The sequence below is a fragment of the Carassius auratus genome, chromosome 40 (genome assembly GCF_003368295.1).
Source record: "Carassius auratus strain Wakin chromosome 40, ASM336829v1, whole genome shotgun sequence".
Lineage (NCBI taxonomy): Eukaryota > Metazoa > Chordata > Actinopteri > Cypriniformes > Cyprinidae > Carassius > Carassius auratus.
In genome coordinates, this window is record NC_039282.1 from 8,047,368 (window position 1) to 8,063,146 (window position 15,779).

The following is a 15,779-nucleotide window of genomic DNA, read 5'->3' on the forward strand; positions in this document are numbered from 1 at the left end:
AATAATTTAATTATTTTATAGTACTACGATACTGTATGAAATGAGCAAAAAATAGAATTCTGCTATTGTAGTTATATAAACATGTCCATTCAAGAGTCATTCATCTCTTTCTTTTATATGTAGACCATGCTGCTGGAGAAGCTGAGGGTGGTGAAACGCCCAGAGACTGAGTCCACTTTTAATGTTTTTTATTACATGATGGCTGGAGCAGACAGCACACTCAGGTAAACTCACGCTAATGAATGCATGAATGACTACAGAATGAATCAACTAATGAATGAACGCTTTGAATGCAGTGTATTTTTTGCTATTGCATTTTTCAGTTATTTTGTCTGGAGCCCAACATTTCTGCTCTTATATAAAAGCTTGCACTATTAAAGAAACCTGTAAAATAACTGTATGAGTTCATATCTCGATTGTATTTCAATTTTCCTGCAGAACGGAGTTGCATTTCAACCACTTTGCAGAGAACAGTGCTTTTGGGATTGTGCCTCAAACTAAGGTTAGTTTTAAGTAGATTGAATAGTTTGCCAGCAGCATATCCAAAATCAATTTTAAAATGATTTATTAATTTAGTGGGCAATGCATACAACAAATAAAATGTGTTGTATTTTATTTTATTTCTAATATTCTTTTCTTGTGTGTGTGTGTACACAGTCTGAGGACAAGCAAAAGGCATCACAACAGTTCACTAAACTGCAGGCAGCTATGAAGGTGCTGGGCATCTCTTCTGATGAACAGAAAGCTCTGTGGCTCATCCTTGGGGCCATATACCACCTTGGAGCCGCAGGGGCCACAAAAGGTAAAGCAACACTCACCCAGACAGACAGTGTGGTGTGTCATTGATTTACTTTGAAGCAAGTCACCAATAAACCCTTAGCAAAACATATTAAGAACGTTTAGTAGCATGCTTTGATTCTAACTCTTCCCCTTTAAGCCCCACACTGCTGTCTCTGTGCTAATTTAGCTCACAGAAGCATTCGACTGATTTCTCTTTACGCATCAGAACCGGAAAGCTTAAAAAGAAAGAAACGCCTAACAAGCACGGAAACAGACTTTATTAATTAAGTCGACTATCTGTCTGCTTACTGAGCTCAAACAGAGGAGAGACGAGCAGCTTAGGAAACAGTTTGATGTTGAGGAGTTTAGAGATGTGCGTTTCTTTAGCTCTAATGAGGATGGATGGCTCCGTATTCACAGTCTATGATATCACTTCCCCCTCATGCAGTAAGAGGATGATGTATTAATGAACCTTTTAATCACCAGACTCCAAACTGTACTGTCTACATCCTGTCTCTAGGGTAAACAGTCATGGGAAACTCAGAAATTACTGGGAATATTCACATTGTGTGTGTGTGTGTGTGTGTGTGTGTGTGTGTGCGCGCACTGGTGGTTTGGGTGGTTTATGAGGACACAGATTTGTGACATGAGTCATGACACTGGTATTACAATATGAAGGTGGTTAATGAAGACACTTCCTGTGTCACTGTAATTCAGAAGGCTTTAAATGTGTGTGTGTGTGTGTGTGTGTTTATCTTATAAAGTCATGGAAAATTGCTCTTTTTTGGGGGGATTAAATTTCTATAAATCTACTATTTCAAAATCATTATCCAGTAATTAAAAGGTGTGGGAAGGAGTGTGTGGACTCTGATTTGAATACAAGTATGTAATGTATACTAGTTTGTTGCTGATATATAGTGATATATAGTCAGGGCTGTCTCTAAATTGCTCCGTAGTCTGGTACTCTTTCCTGAACCTGCATGGCTCCCCTGTGTCTCTCAGACAAATGCAGGAAAGCTTTATGTCTGGCAGGAGGTACTAATACTGCTTCAGTGTCCTGAGTTGGTACTGAAGACTAACATTACATGGCATCAAACATAATAACTGGTAAAGCTTTGTTTTAGCAATATATTTCACCTTCAGGACAGTATATTAAATGTTTATAAAGACACCTTTGTCTTGTCACTTAGTTGTACCTGACCGTCGGTACAGCAGGGGGCAGTGTTGTTCTGCCTCATTGTATTTTGGCTGGGTATTTATCTAGTTTTAAGTTTTTTCTTATTCTTAATACAGGCAAATAACTGTAAAATGTGTAAAATAGTTTTTCTAGACTTTGTCAAGGAACTCTGGGGTCAGTAATATTTTTTCTATACTTGTATTTAGCAAGGAATTATTAAGGTGACAGTAAAGACATATATCTATATATATATATTATAATTTTTTATCATTATTATTATTATATATTATTGATTTAGTCTTTTACTAGTCCTCATATGCTACTATATTTATTCATTGGCCAGCCATTGGTAAAACACGTATTGATAGATTACTAATTGACAACTAATGTGAAATGGAAATGTCGAATAAAAATGCATGGAAATCCAGTAATATTTGTATATGCGAGAGTTTGTGTGCTAATGATTGCATTTTTGGTTCCGTTTGTACAATACTGAAGAATGTCTGTCATGTCCTAACCTCTTCTTCTCTACTTGCATGTTGCATGATGTTACAAAGCAGAGGTTGATGAAGGTAAAGAGCATGACTATTATATATCAGCACTACAAGCAAATACCTCATTTGTGTTTGTGCGTGTGGTTTTATGCTGTTATCGTCCTTGCCAGACATTTCCATTTGCATTCTTATTGCAGTCGTTTCTTTCTTCTTTCATTTCTCTGCTGGGCTTCTTTTCTTTCAGAGGTTTATAACAATGTCTTAGTCTTGAAGCTCAGATAAAACTTTGGTGGGAATATGTGCGGGTGAGGGAGGGGAGCATGGTAACTTTGTTGTCTTATAAAGCTCAGGCTCTCTGATGTTTTTCCATGTTGTAGACTTTTCATTTCTGCAGTGCTTTTCTGTTGTTAAGCCGCAAACACAAATAAAAAGCCTGTTTGCTCTCAGTTCTTGTTTATTTTTGGCGTTCATCTATTCCACCAGAGGCCTGCGTTGTCTTCCGTCTCTCTCTCTCTCTCTCTGCGACCTCTTCTGGTTGTGGCAGCTTGCGTGTCACTCTTGTTGTGTATGACTCTGTGGCTAGCTCTGAGGTCAGTCGGAACAATATCTGCTAGACACATTTGCAAAAACCTTAAAAAAAAATTGAAATGCTGACTAAACGTTAAAACTCACTGCTATCATCAGACCATTTTTTGACAGTTCTGAATTTGAGAGTTTTACTGTATACAGTCAGTGGTTTTCAATAGTGCTTGTCAAAATTTACATTGACTATCAAAATAGCTTGTTGTACAAAAATAAAATCTAGTTTTTGATAAAGCAGTATCATTTATTCAGATGTATTCAACCAAATACTATTAGATTTTTATTTTTATATTTGTTTCAATATAATTATATTAATATTACCATAAGATGTATGCACGATGTATAAAATTAATAACATGACATATTTACACACTAATATTTTATAATTGTTCCAGCAACCAGTAGTCTTGAAACTCATCTTTGTTTCAGTTGAATCCATATTTAATCTCATCTGGGATGTAGTTTCTTTCACCTTCTATAGTTTTGCTCCTGATTTTTTGAGGATGAGGACATATCACACAGCCTCTCGGTGGCGTCTGCTTAATTTGGCAAGTGCTTACCAATTAACAGATGGATTTGCATGAAAATCCCAGAATGATTGACTGGAGGACAAATTGAAATAACGAAATATATGGAAAGGGTTTCTCCTCCCTTCGAAATTGATCTTCTAAAAAAGCGTAATCAAACAGTTAGTTGCTTTTTTATCGTCCATGACCGGAACTAATCTGCAGCCAACTTTAATCCGTAATGCACCAGGTGAAAACCACTGCTGTTTTTGGTCTAAAATTTCTATATTTGGTTAAAAAGCTAATTCATCAATGAAATAATCAGCGGGATTGCATAAGACTTCTCTCAGATGCCACAAGAGCCCCAGAGTCATTAGTGTTGCTTCGATCAACATGGTGTTAACACCGTCCCTGCGCATCTCACAGCGGGCCGGAAGCAATTTGCACGTCATGAGTGGGCCCAGAAGGCGGCTTACCTCTTGGGATGCTCCCTAGAAGAGCTCTCCTCTGCGATCTTCAAACACCAGCCCAAAGGAAGCATACAGAGATCCACCTCGTTCCGCCAGGGACCAGATGATGTTGGGACAGGAGACAACTCGGGTAAGAATTTTCATAAAACAAGACCTCTGACGCAAAGGAATTGTGTTTGCTGGCTTTGGCAGAATTAAAATGTATGTTTTACCTCACAGCTCCAAAGATCACAGCTCTGGAGTGTCTGGAGGCCATGGCTGCCGGACTCTACTCTGAGCTCTTTACTCTGCTCATCTCACTCGTTAACCGGTAATGTTTGTTACCTCTCGTGGTCAGGACAAAAATGTCTTGTCTTTTTCCCAATAAGAATGTAAAGACTAGTAGTGGGAGTAGGCTTTTAAATTGCCTACCATACTTCCCAGTTTCATTTGTGAATGAGGAAAAAAGCCTTTATTGTTTGATGCATCTAACCTACACTTCATGTGCATCTGTTGTTTGTTTGTGCTTGTTTAGAGCGCTGAAATCGAGTCAGCATTCCCTGTGCTCTCTGCTTATCGTGGACACACCAGGATTCCAGAACCCAAAGTTAGCCAAGCGGGACCGTGGCGCCACCTTTGAAGAGCTGTGCCACAACTACACCCAAGAACGTCTCCAAACGCTTTTCCACGAACGCACCTTTGTACAGGAACTAGAGCGCTACAAGGAGGTGCAGAAACGATCAAATTATTCCTTTTTAATAAGAAATAAAAAAATTAGTTATAGTCTCAATTAATTTGGGCTGTGTGTAGCGGAGTTAATTTGATGTTTTTTTAATAAAACCTCAAATTTGATCATGCAGAATTTACATGTTTGTCTAAGCTGTCATCAAATGTGCTTTCCTTGTTAACAAAATCAATAATCAGGCTAAGTACTTGAGCCAATCAGAGTCTGTCATAGAGATAAAGGTACTATAAGCGATGTTCTGGAGCTCCCTACATACTTCCAGTCGGCGTGATTTTCGATTACATTTTTTTTTCCCCAAAATTTGTAAATGCACCTTATAGAGCTCATTGTAAGCAGTTCATCCATGAATACATTTGATTTGTCCTTTTTTAATTTTATAATAAACTCTTAACTCTCATAACTAACTCTCTGGGTGAAAACAACTGAATTTTGGGGTGAAAAAAATTCGCACCCTAATCTGTAACACTTGGGTTTACATAAAAATACAGAAGAATAAAAATATTTTGCTACTTCCGTTTCAAAGTGATTGTGAACAATGGTAAATGTTGACCGCACATTTAGTGACAGAATTTGCCTCAAAGTGATCTGATTGGTCAGCGCTCATATATTTTTGGCAGTTCACAGAACTTAGGGCTGTCATAGAGACAGGCCTGATATTTCAGGGTCCCAAATTCAGTGGGATGTCTGAGCATCATTCCATTCAAATAGCTTATAGCACCTTTAATCAAGTCTTGAAATTATACATTTTCATGGTTAAGCCTCTTACTTTGTTATTTATCTGTCCTCAAGGCTGTATAATCATAGAACATTTTTGAAAATATGGTATTAAACACATGAGAAAATATAGAAACCTTTAACCCAAAATCAGTTTGAAATCGTAGCTGACTAATACTCCCTCTATCCCTGTTTAGGAAAACATAGAGCTTGCATTAGATGACATAGAGTCCAGTACATCACTGTCTGTATCAGCTATAGACCAAGCCTCCACTCAAGCATTGGTAAGCAACTTTTTACTTTCTTTCCTCCTCAGGATTTTGTAGTGCATCCCAGCCTGTTCCCAAAGGGGCCTTATCTGGAGAATGTGTGCTTTTCAGTTTCAGCAGTGACTTGAATCACTGAGTTTTCCCTCGTCTTTCACAACGTTGGGGAAAAAAAAAACAGTTTGACTGCTTGAAAGTTCTCCTCAATGACTTTTGGGTCCTTTAGTTTGTCATTTGAGCATGAACTCAACCTCAAAGTTGTTATCTGTGCCGGCAAGTTATTATAATTTCGTATCTAGCCAGTCGTTGCAGGAGGAGAGTGTCAGGAACGTGGCTTTATGGGATGTTAATGAGACCGGAGAGGATTTTCTTTGTCTTTATATGTGTGTGGGTGGGTATTGAGCGGGAAGTGCCCTCCCACTTTTTAAGGCACAGCGTTCAGCATCTTAATGAAAGCCCTTTTGATGACATTGTCTCTGTCACAAAAAGTTTCTGGATCATGCTTAGTAGTCCCTGTTAAATCTGAATCATATTGGAATCAGAGACAGACCTTATATTTGATATTGGAAACTCTGTTTTGACAGTATTTCATCTTGTGTGTGTGCGTGTGTGTGTATTTATTTATTTGAAGGGTAGTGTATATTATTATATGTTATGTTATATTTTGTTAGTTTAAAACATAACTTTCTTATTGTCATCTTGACTGAACGTCCGTGGACACATGGTACATGTTAATTTTCTCAGCAATAAACCAATTACTCTCTATAGGAAAGGGTATTTAAATTATTCCTTTCTAGATATGTCCACAACCAATTTCCTTTAGAATCTCAGGTAATAGATTAAAACGGTCATCCTCTGCTTAAAAAAGGATTTTAGATTAGAATGGGTCAGTGATGCATGACTGATTGCAAAACGTGCAATTTTGATTTCTGACAAGCTGCTTTGAATGTCACTAGTAAGTGTTTTGAGTGCCCCCAGTGGTCTCGGTCACAAATTACAGTTTTACGACTTGAATAAAAACAGTTTGCCTGTGGCGTCATCCAATCTTTTAAGTCTTTCTCTGCTTTTCAATTTACTGAAGTTTTGAAAGAAATTCATAAATTGTCAAATGAGCATTTTAAAAATAAATTAATTGAAAGCACTCGCTAGAACAACACTGACAGGTTAATTAGCCAATCTGTGTCTGATGGGAATAATACTGGCATAATGACGCGGTCTCATCAGCATGAAAAGTATTATTTAAAGACAAATTCTGAGCATATTCATAAGCCAACGTAATTGCTGTAAGTTCTTTTCCGCACCGGCCTTATCCGCAGTTATTCAGCAGCCTGCAAAGTGTCAGTGCGGTAAAGCAGAACCAGGGAGAAGCCATTACTGGTATTAATTGCTTAAGTAGACAGGCAGAGTGTAAGGTTTAAAAATGCCTGCTTGACTGCCCTGGAGCTCTTACTTAATACAGACCTTTAATGAGGAGCCCAAGACTAATAGCTCATCTTTTTTCCCCTCGTTTTCTACTCCTCTCTTTTATTCTATAAAGGATAGTAATTGCTTTCATGTAATGACTAATGTTGTGTTTGAGGTCATTATCAAAATATGAAATAAAATGTCAATTAAACAATGCACAGTCTTGATGAATGAAAGGGGCTTAAATTGCAAGTAAACAAAGTTCTTGAGAGAGATTGAGCTTGTTCTAGCCAAGATTTAGCATGAGCATTAGGGTCTAACGTCTTGTTAGTCTCACTGTTGCTTCAAGAGAACAATCTCGGTGGCAAAGAATCAAAAAAAAAAAAGTGGTGTAATTAGGGCTGTGCAAAAAAATCGAATGCGATTTTCATGCACGTTTCATCAGTAAAGACGCTACTGTAATTAGAGGTATATCTCCAGCACGTGCGTTCAGATCATGGTTGCCAGGTTTTCACAAAAAATCCTACTCAGTTGCTTCTCAAAACTAGTCCAAAACTAGCCCATTCGCGTTTCCAGGAGGTTCCCCGATAAAAAATTGCATTCCGGGGTTAAAATTAAAATTGCCATGGTTGCCTTGGTAAAATTTGCATTTTAGGGGCTAAATATCACGTTATTGGTATTGTCGCTTTTCGACCCGCGGACATGAAAAACAACCACAGACTTGGCAACATTGGTTGGCATTTACTACACAGAGCCGTGATTCACTGACAATCTACACAAAATCGATTTTAAAATCGGTGGTGATTCTTTGTCGATTTTGAAAGCGATTTTGTGTTTGTTGTGTTAGACTACGGCTCTGTGTAGTAACTGCCGCTCCACCTGAACCAGTTTTGCCAAGTCTGCAGTTGTTTTTCATGTCCGTGGTTCGAAGCAACCCAAATACCAATAACGAGATATTTAGCCCCTAAAATGCGAATTTTACCAAGACAACCATGCCAAAAACAAAACGTTTTTTTTTTAACCCTGGGAAGCAATTTTTTAAATCTGGGAACCTCCTGGAATCGCGATTAGTTTTGGAATAGTTTTGAGAAGCAACAGGGCAGGATTTGTTGTGAAAACCTGGCAACCCTGATCTGAACACACGTGCTGGAGATGATACTTTTAAATAAAGGAGCGTCTTTACTGATTAGATGTGCATAAAAATCGCATTCGATTTTTTGCACAGCCCTAGGTGTAACCATGCAGAGAGTGAAGAGTTGGTAGTGCTTTCATAAGGTTTAGAGGTCCTTTTCTAATGGGTTAATGCTTTAAAGTGTGGTCACTTTCACAAATGTCCTTTATTCTGTGAATTAACCCTATAAAGCCTATTTTATATTTGATTTGCAAATTATCAACATGATCAAAACTTTGCTTGAAAACCAGTTTGCTGGGAAATATATACTGATTTTTATAAAGTAAACGTAAGAATAACTTGAACACAAGACTGAAGCATGATCTTATGATCAGAGCTTTGATCATAAAAAAAAATATTAGATTTTTCTGATTGTTCATTTTTATATGTCATGCTTTACAGGGTTACACTTTAAAACGTATTTACACTATGGACCAAAATTGGGGTTGAAAGCTAAATTGGGGGCTCGTCCGGGATTTAAATCTGTTTTGTCCCCATCTCCCTGTTTATATTACAGACCCCTGTCTACGGTTAGAGTCTAACAAAGTGTTCTTGTATGTTTATGTGATTCAGGTACGGACCTTGGCCAGGACAGATGAGGCGAGGGGCCTGCTGTGGCTGATGGAGGAAGAAGCGCTACAGCCCGGAGGCTCAGAGGAAACTCTGCTGGAGAGATTCTTCAGTTATTACAGCCCTGTGGATGGAGAGAGCAAAGGTCAGAACACAGTGCACCTCCCACACACATACTTTAACACATAGACTTTTCCGTATGAAAAGATCATGCAACCTAAATGCGTCCCTCAGGCCCTGCCCTGATGCTGAAGAGTGAGAAGGCACATCACTTTCTGTTGGGTCACAGCCATGGGACCGACTGGGTGGAGTATGATGCTCGGGGATGGTTGAGCCATGCCAAGCAGAATCCTGCCTCTCAGAATGCGGCCATATTACTGCAGGACTCTCAGAAGTAAGACTCCCATTATGAAATTAATTACTAATATTTGCCTGCTGGTACAAACATTTAGCGAACTCCATCTCTGAAAACACTATAAGTTTGAGTCGCTTATGACATGCATGTGAAAATACAAAAATAATCAGTACTCTGTGGTTAAATGTTTGAAAATGTTTATTTATTGAACTTTTTATAATTATTTTAATAAAATTGTATTTTTATGGTTTAAATGATAACAAATATATTACATGTTGTTGTTAATATAAAGTAATATTGAATGTTTTTTTTTTTTTGCTGTTAACTTAGTGTTTTGGTCCAATTAACATTTACTTTATGTTCAGATTTTGGGAAGCTAATGTTACTTGTTACTGAAAAAGCTACTGCTGAGATAAAATTATGTGTAATGACAACCTTTTTTTTTCTTATTTCAAGTGTTGCATATTTCACTTGTGGAGGCGTTAAATGACCCAGCTCATTCTGTGTATACTCTGGTCCTTCTCTCTGCAGGAAGAATATCAGCGGCTTGTTTATGGGGCGTTCAGGGGGAGCCACAGTTTTGTCAGGCTCTATTGCTGGGCTCGAGGGTGGATCACAGCTGGCACTGCGCAGGGCAACAAGCATGAGAAAGACCTTCACCACTGGTGTGGCCGCTGTTAAAAAGAAATCCCTCTGCATCCAGATTAAACTGCAAGTGGTGAGCACTTCAGATGGGAAAACTACATCCATACATTAATACACTCAAAACAGCCAGACAGAGATTAATGAAACGGAACCTTATTATGAACCTCCTTGACTGGAACAGAAAATGTAGGGCTCCTGATATGTGTTTTTAAAGATCTTAGTGCTAAAACTAAACATGCTAATTATAGCACCACCAATAAAAAATATAAAAGTAGAAAATCTAGATAAACCATTCACCCTCATTAATAAGTTATTAATAACCTAATAACCATTGTTACTAGAGGTAAACAATACAGATTTTTTTGATGGCTGATGGAATTTTTTCGAGCAGGGTAGCTGATGTCCTATTTACTTTAAAGATGATAAGTCACTCATGCTGTAATTAAAATATATATTTATTTTACATAATATTTACCAAATTAGAAGTAAATAATTCTAAAATTAAACAATATGGAAAAGTAACCTGTAAAATAGAAGTCCCGGCACTATCAAAATAAAAGTCCCACTTCCACTTTTCAGCCAAATAAAAAAAAACATACCAGCAGATAATTGAAAAATGTCAAATATCAAGCACTAATCGTGACCCATTAGTGTCAGAAAATCTTATAATATGGTCAAACAGCTTTTTTGAACTTAATGTGACTATCTTGTGTTTTTCTGTAGGATGCACTGATAGACACAGTGAGGCGGTCCAGGGTGCACTTCGTGCACTGTCTGCTGCCTAAAGCAGAGACTTCACCCGGGGATTTGAAGGTGCTGGGAGGACCCTCGTCTCGCTCTGGGGAGATAGATGCACATGGAGAAAGCTGCGACAACGGCCTCATGCAGCTGGATGTGTGCTTGCTTCGGGCGCAGCTCCGTGGCTCCAAACTGCTCGACGCCCTCCGCATCTACCGCCAAGGTTAGAGTTAAAAAAAAACAAGGGATTTAAAACATAAGTTAAACAACTGAATGACCCTGGTTATCGATTTGTGACCTTTATTTTGGCGAGAATGTAGAAAAATGTCTGAAGAGAGGAAAGATTTAAAAGTTCCGATTTTCCATGCAGGTTTGACTTTTCCGAAAATTGCATTTTCCTTACAGGGTTTGTTGACCTTTGTAAGGGCTTATGCTACGTAGTATTCAAGATGTCCTTTTTTTATTCTTTGAGACGTTCCTGGTTTTATTTTGTTGAGCAGTCTTTGAAAACATTGCAGTGAAATCAGCGAAATGTCACTGGAAACAGTTTTGACACATTTCAGCCTAAAGCCCCGAGTAAGCAGAACATTCTCAAGATAAGCAGCTGACCAGTGCCCTTATCAGTGCTCTCTGCTGAACCTCCACAGACCCTGTAGCTTTCTAGAATCACACATGTCCTTCTCCTGTAACGCTCCTGTCGTTCGGCTCTCCCTTTCCTCAAGGTTATCCCGATCATTTGGTCTTTTCGGAGTTCCGTCGTCGCTTTGATGTGCTGACTCCCCACCTGACGAAGAAGCATGGGCGGAACTACATCGTAACCGATGAGAAAAGGGTGAGTGTCCTTTTATTTGTGTTTGTGAGTGTGTTGTTTCTCTGAGCGCAGTTTGGCTCCTCCTTCATGAGCTGCTCTTCCATGTAATTGATTATGACAATGCTCAGGGCAGAGAGCTGTGTTGTTGTACACATCTTTTTCCCCTTAATCTCGGCTTTAATCAGGGCCCAGAGTGACGACTCTATCAGTGGCATCCTGTCCTATCGCTGACTCTGCTTCTGTTATTGAGTCTACAAAGACCCGTAATGTCCTAATGTGAACTTCATGTGTACATTAAAGGTGTCATATGATCCGATTTTAAGTTAAGAGTGTTACAAACTCTTGGTGCAAAAAGATCTATTTAACTGAATATAGGTTTCTCATGACCTTAAAGACACTTTGTTCTAAAGGTGTATGCTTAAATGCTCTATTAGCTTTTTGACAAATAGTAATAGCAATAGTAATGTACCAATATACTAAACTAAAAAAATATACTTTTTATTATTATTATTTTTATATAGTTATTTATTTTTTAGTATTTTGCATGAATGGGCCAGAGAGTGAACTAAATTGTAGTTTAATTAAATTTTAAATGTTGTTTTATTTATTTTAATTATTTTTTGTTAAGGAAAATGATCTAAAATATCATTTGAATTAAATTACAGTGGATCTTATTTCATTTTATAGTATGAATGGACTAGAGAGTAAAGGAAAATAATATAAAATATAGTTTTTATTCAATTTTCTTAGTCCCAATTCCCATACTTTCTTGTTTTTATGTACTACTTTTGACTGGTGCTGTATGTACAGTATATTATCTATTTATGCCACATGTAATATGCCAGTATTAGAACATGTTACAGGCTCAAATATATGTATTTCAGGAGAGTGATCTTTGCTTGCATGTTGCTTTAGCTATGTTTTTCAAAGTTCTCTTTTTGGTAACTAATTCTCAGCAGATTCCCCAATTAGACCTGTGATATATCTGCCACTGCTGAGTCTGAGACGTGGCTTTTGGCTGGTCTCTCACCACTGAACAGGTTCTCCAGACAGCCCCTGTGCCCCTGCAGAGAGCACTCAATACCTCCTTGTGCTTTTAGCTCAAACTCTAGCCATTAGTCATCAGTCCACCAAGATTTTTTTAATCCCCTGCCATGTTATTATTTGCCTGACATCTTGTCAGGAAGAAAGCACTCATGGGTGAGTGGAAGAGAGGGTTCAGACATTAAGATAGTTGTTTGCGACCCAGTTTCCCCAAGGTGGCTTACCTTATGGGCAGAAAGAGCACCCCAGTCAGCACTCTGTCTACTTGGTGCCCTGCAGAGGTGGACGACACACTAGATCTTAATTTCTGTTCCACTGTTTTATGCATGCGTTTCTGTCTCTCTGTGGGTTTCAGGCTGTGGAAGAGCTGCTGGAGGCTCTTGAGCTGGAAAAAAGCAGTTTTCACATGGGTTTGAGCAGGGTAAGTCATACCTCACAATACATGTACTAAACGTTACAAACGATAATGTAGCTTGTGATGTAAGACCCAGAAGTGCCTCAATACCTGCAATACTTAAGTTATTCACTCTAGCCGGCAGAGATAGGATTTTACAAAAAATAAATAAATATAAAAATAGTTAAGATTGCGATTACTTAAAAGCGTTTATACACATCATTTCGGGTTTCTCCTGTTGCATCTATTTACAATGTGTTTTGTAGAAGCTGAGCACTGTAACCAGTCACAGACGTATCTGTTGCTTTTAAGATTGGGTGGATTTGAACTCTTGACATCTGTCAACTACAACCAATGAAAGCTTGTGGCTTGAAACACGAATGGCAAATTAAAAAGAGAAGTTTTCAGGATAAATGTTCAGTGGGCAGATAACACAGATGATTATGTTTAATAAATGGAGAGAAGCCAAAATCATGATCACAATTAAAATATGGTTTATTGTGCAGCCCTATCCGAACTGAAACAACAACTTAGTAATTTGAGCTAAATTATGACACTGTTATCTTCATTGTTGATTCCTTAACTGATTCTGCAATTTTCCTGTTTATCGATTTGAAGCTGCTTTGACAAAATCTATTAAAGTTCTATAGAAATAAAGGTGACTTGACTTGTTGATTGCACGGATGACATCGCCAATCAATGAGTAAATTTGAGTGCATTTTAAGCCTCATCCACAGGTGCATGTTTTACTCTTGTTCATGGGACACCAAAAATGAGTCACAAACATCACCTGGTATAGATTGGAAGCAAAAGAACCAGAACTTGGGCAGTCAGTGAGTTCACACTGAACTGCTATCAATCCAAATGAATTACTATATCGGGGTTAAAAGTGTTTTTTGTCATAATCATGAAGCTCTTAAAGCATCTTAGAAAGAAAAACTTCACACATTCAGTCTCTCTATGTTATGGATCATTGCATTGAGTTTGTAGCATACAGATTCAGCCTGAGTCACAAGGATCAGTCCCAAACAGATGGCATGATTTCCATTTAGATTACCGAAACATTCGCTTCTTCTACACCTCTTAGACACAGACTTTAATCCACTCTGCCGCTGTGCTCACATCTGGATGGAAAAAGTTCGGCAAGGTGGGCTTCAGCCAAAAAGACTCGTCATCTTTTCTCCCATCGTTGACTCGTCATCTTTTCTTACCCAGAATGCTAAGCTGCAGATGGGACATGGCTGGCACCGTTGGCAGGCCTCATTGGCGGGCATGTTGGAGTGAGAAAGACAATTATTCTGATGTTTTCTGAGATTGCATGAGCCAGGCTGGAAGGTTGTGCTATTGCACACTGGGTCTCCCCTGAACTTCAGACGATTAAAGCAGAAGTCCTTTTGTGCGTCTTCTCTAGACGATAGATTGATTCTGGCGAGGCACTGGCTTGCTTTGTTTGATTTACTCTGGCTTCGGCGCACGACGATAACTCACTACAAACACCAATCAGCCCAGCAAAATCTTGTGCTTCCAGACAAAGAACAGAAGCCTGGAGAGAGAGCCAGAATAAAGACTTTCTGATAAATAACTGATTATATAAATGGGAATGGAGAAAAATGTGTCCAGGAAATACACAAATGATTTGTTCACGGCCATCATTTTAGAATTCTGCTACAGTGTAGAGATTCGCACCATTGATTCTATATACAGTGGCCATTTTATTTTAATTTATATTTGTAAAATAGTAGGGGTGTTATTAATGTATTTATTAGTATTTGTTGCATTTGATTTATATTTGTTTTATTTTGATATGTAGGGCCTTTCTTTCTTTCTTTTTGGAGTCAGAGTAGATGTGTTCAAGATCCTAAGCAATCATGAACTCCCTCCACCACTTATTGAAAACAGTCATTATACAGTTTCCACCTTAGTACAATACATCCATCCAAATCACAGACTCCCCCACAGACTTGCACACAAGCTGCTCTCTTTGCACTCCTTCATCACCATTTGTATCCCCTTCTCTTCATGAGGAATGTCATTCTCTTGGTCTCCATGGAAAATGCTGCTATTTGACCCCCATGAAAGGACCTTTCCACCATGCTGACCTTTGGTGCTCGTGTTGGAAAAGACTGCCGAATCACAGACCCGCTGGGTGAATGTCACGGGGCGACTTGGCTAACAAGCAGCCGCACTCAATAGAGACATTTCTGAAAACTATCATCATGCTCTTCAAGTGAACGCTGCCAATAGTCTCTTGGGATGATATAATTCAGTAATATCGTGTTTCACACATGCTCCCTGATGCTGTGGGTAATGTAGTTGTGAGTATTTTAGCATCTCCACCTAATCTTACATTCGACTCGAGAGGATCCTGAATGAAGTTCTCGTTTGGGTGATATCAGGCCTTTTTTGCAGCACATCTTCTCTGACATTGAGAAATGAAACTCAATTTTCCCTTGCTACTCTCCTGAGGTGGAGGGGTCCCTCTCTGATATTACACCTGCCTGAAAGCAGATAAGTGTGTGTGTGTGTCTGTGTGTGTGTGTGTTGGCTGCCCAGCAGGTACCTCAGTCCTGATGTTCTAATTTACGGGGGTTGTAAAGGGTTGTGGGGAGCAATTCAGGGAAACGTATTGTCCCTTATTTTTATTTTTGGTTCCATTGGGTTGGCAGTCGAACGCCGTGGGGTCTGAAAGCTGTCAAACTTTACATGAATATGGAATCATTTCATAACACTCCAGTCTCCCCTATGATCTGATGCTTGGAGCTCAGAGAGATTGCCTTCTGTAATAACAATAACAGAGGCTCTACATCACTGAAAGGCTCTGGCTGCCTTTGATGTAAAAAGGAAGATTATACTGCAGAGCTGCTCCAGATAAAGGCTCAATCAAGAGGCATTTGTTGCCATTGCCTCAGATGAGTAGTAATTGCAGCAGTGGAC

General features: G+C 38.7%; 1 protein-coding gene across 12 annotated transcripts in view; it reads left to right on the forward strand.

Annotated features, from left to right (window-relative positions):
• LOC113058463 (unconventional myosin-XVIIIa-like) overlaps positions 1-15,779 on the forward strand; it is an 89,662-nt gene that overhangs the window by 40,284 nt on the left and 33,599 nt on the right. For 9 of the 12 annotated variants that reach the window (XM_026226389.1, XM_026226398.1, XM_026226393.1 and 6 more), the window contains 14 exons: positions 124-224; positions 439-502; positions 658-802; positions 2,515-2,529; positions 3,966-4,139; positions 4,229-4,319; positions 4,524-4,716; positions 5,645-5,731; positions 8,862-9,003; positions 9,093-9,252; positions 9,745-9,931; positions 10,582-10,819; positions 11,319-11,428; positions 12,807-12,872. In XM_026226389.1, the coding sequence (XP_026082174.1) occupies positions 124-224; positions 439-502; positions 658-802; positions 2,515-2,529; positions 3,966-4,139; positions 4,229-4,319; positions 4,524-4,716; positions 5,645-5,731; positions 8,862-9,003; positions 9,093-9,252; positions 9,745-9,931; positions 10,582-10,819; positions 11,319-11,428; positions 12,807-12,872 (1,773 nt within the window). The remainder of the gene's footprint in view (positions 1-123; positions 225-438; positions 503-657; positions 803-2,514; positions 2,530-3,965; positions 4,140-4,228; positions 4,320-4,523; positions 4,717-5,644; positions 5,732-8,861; positions 9,004-9,092; positions 9,253-9,744; positions 9,932-10,581; positions 10,820-11,318; positions 11,429-12,806; positions 12,873-15,779) is intronic. The other 3 variants (XM_026226391.1, XM_026226395.1, XM_026226392.1) reach the window with 2 other exon arrangements.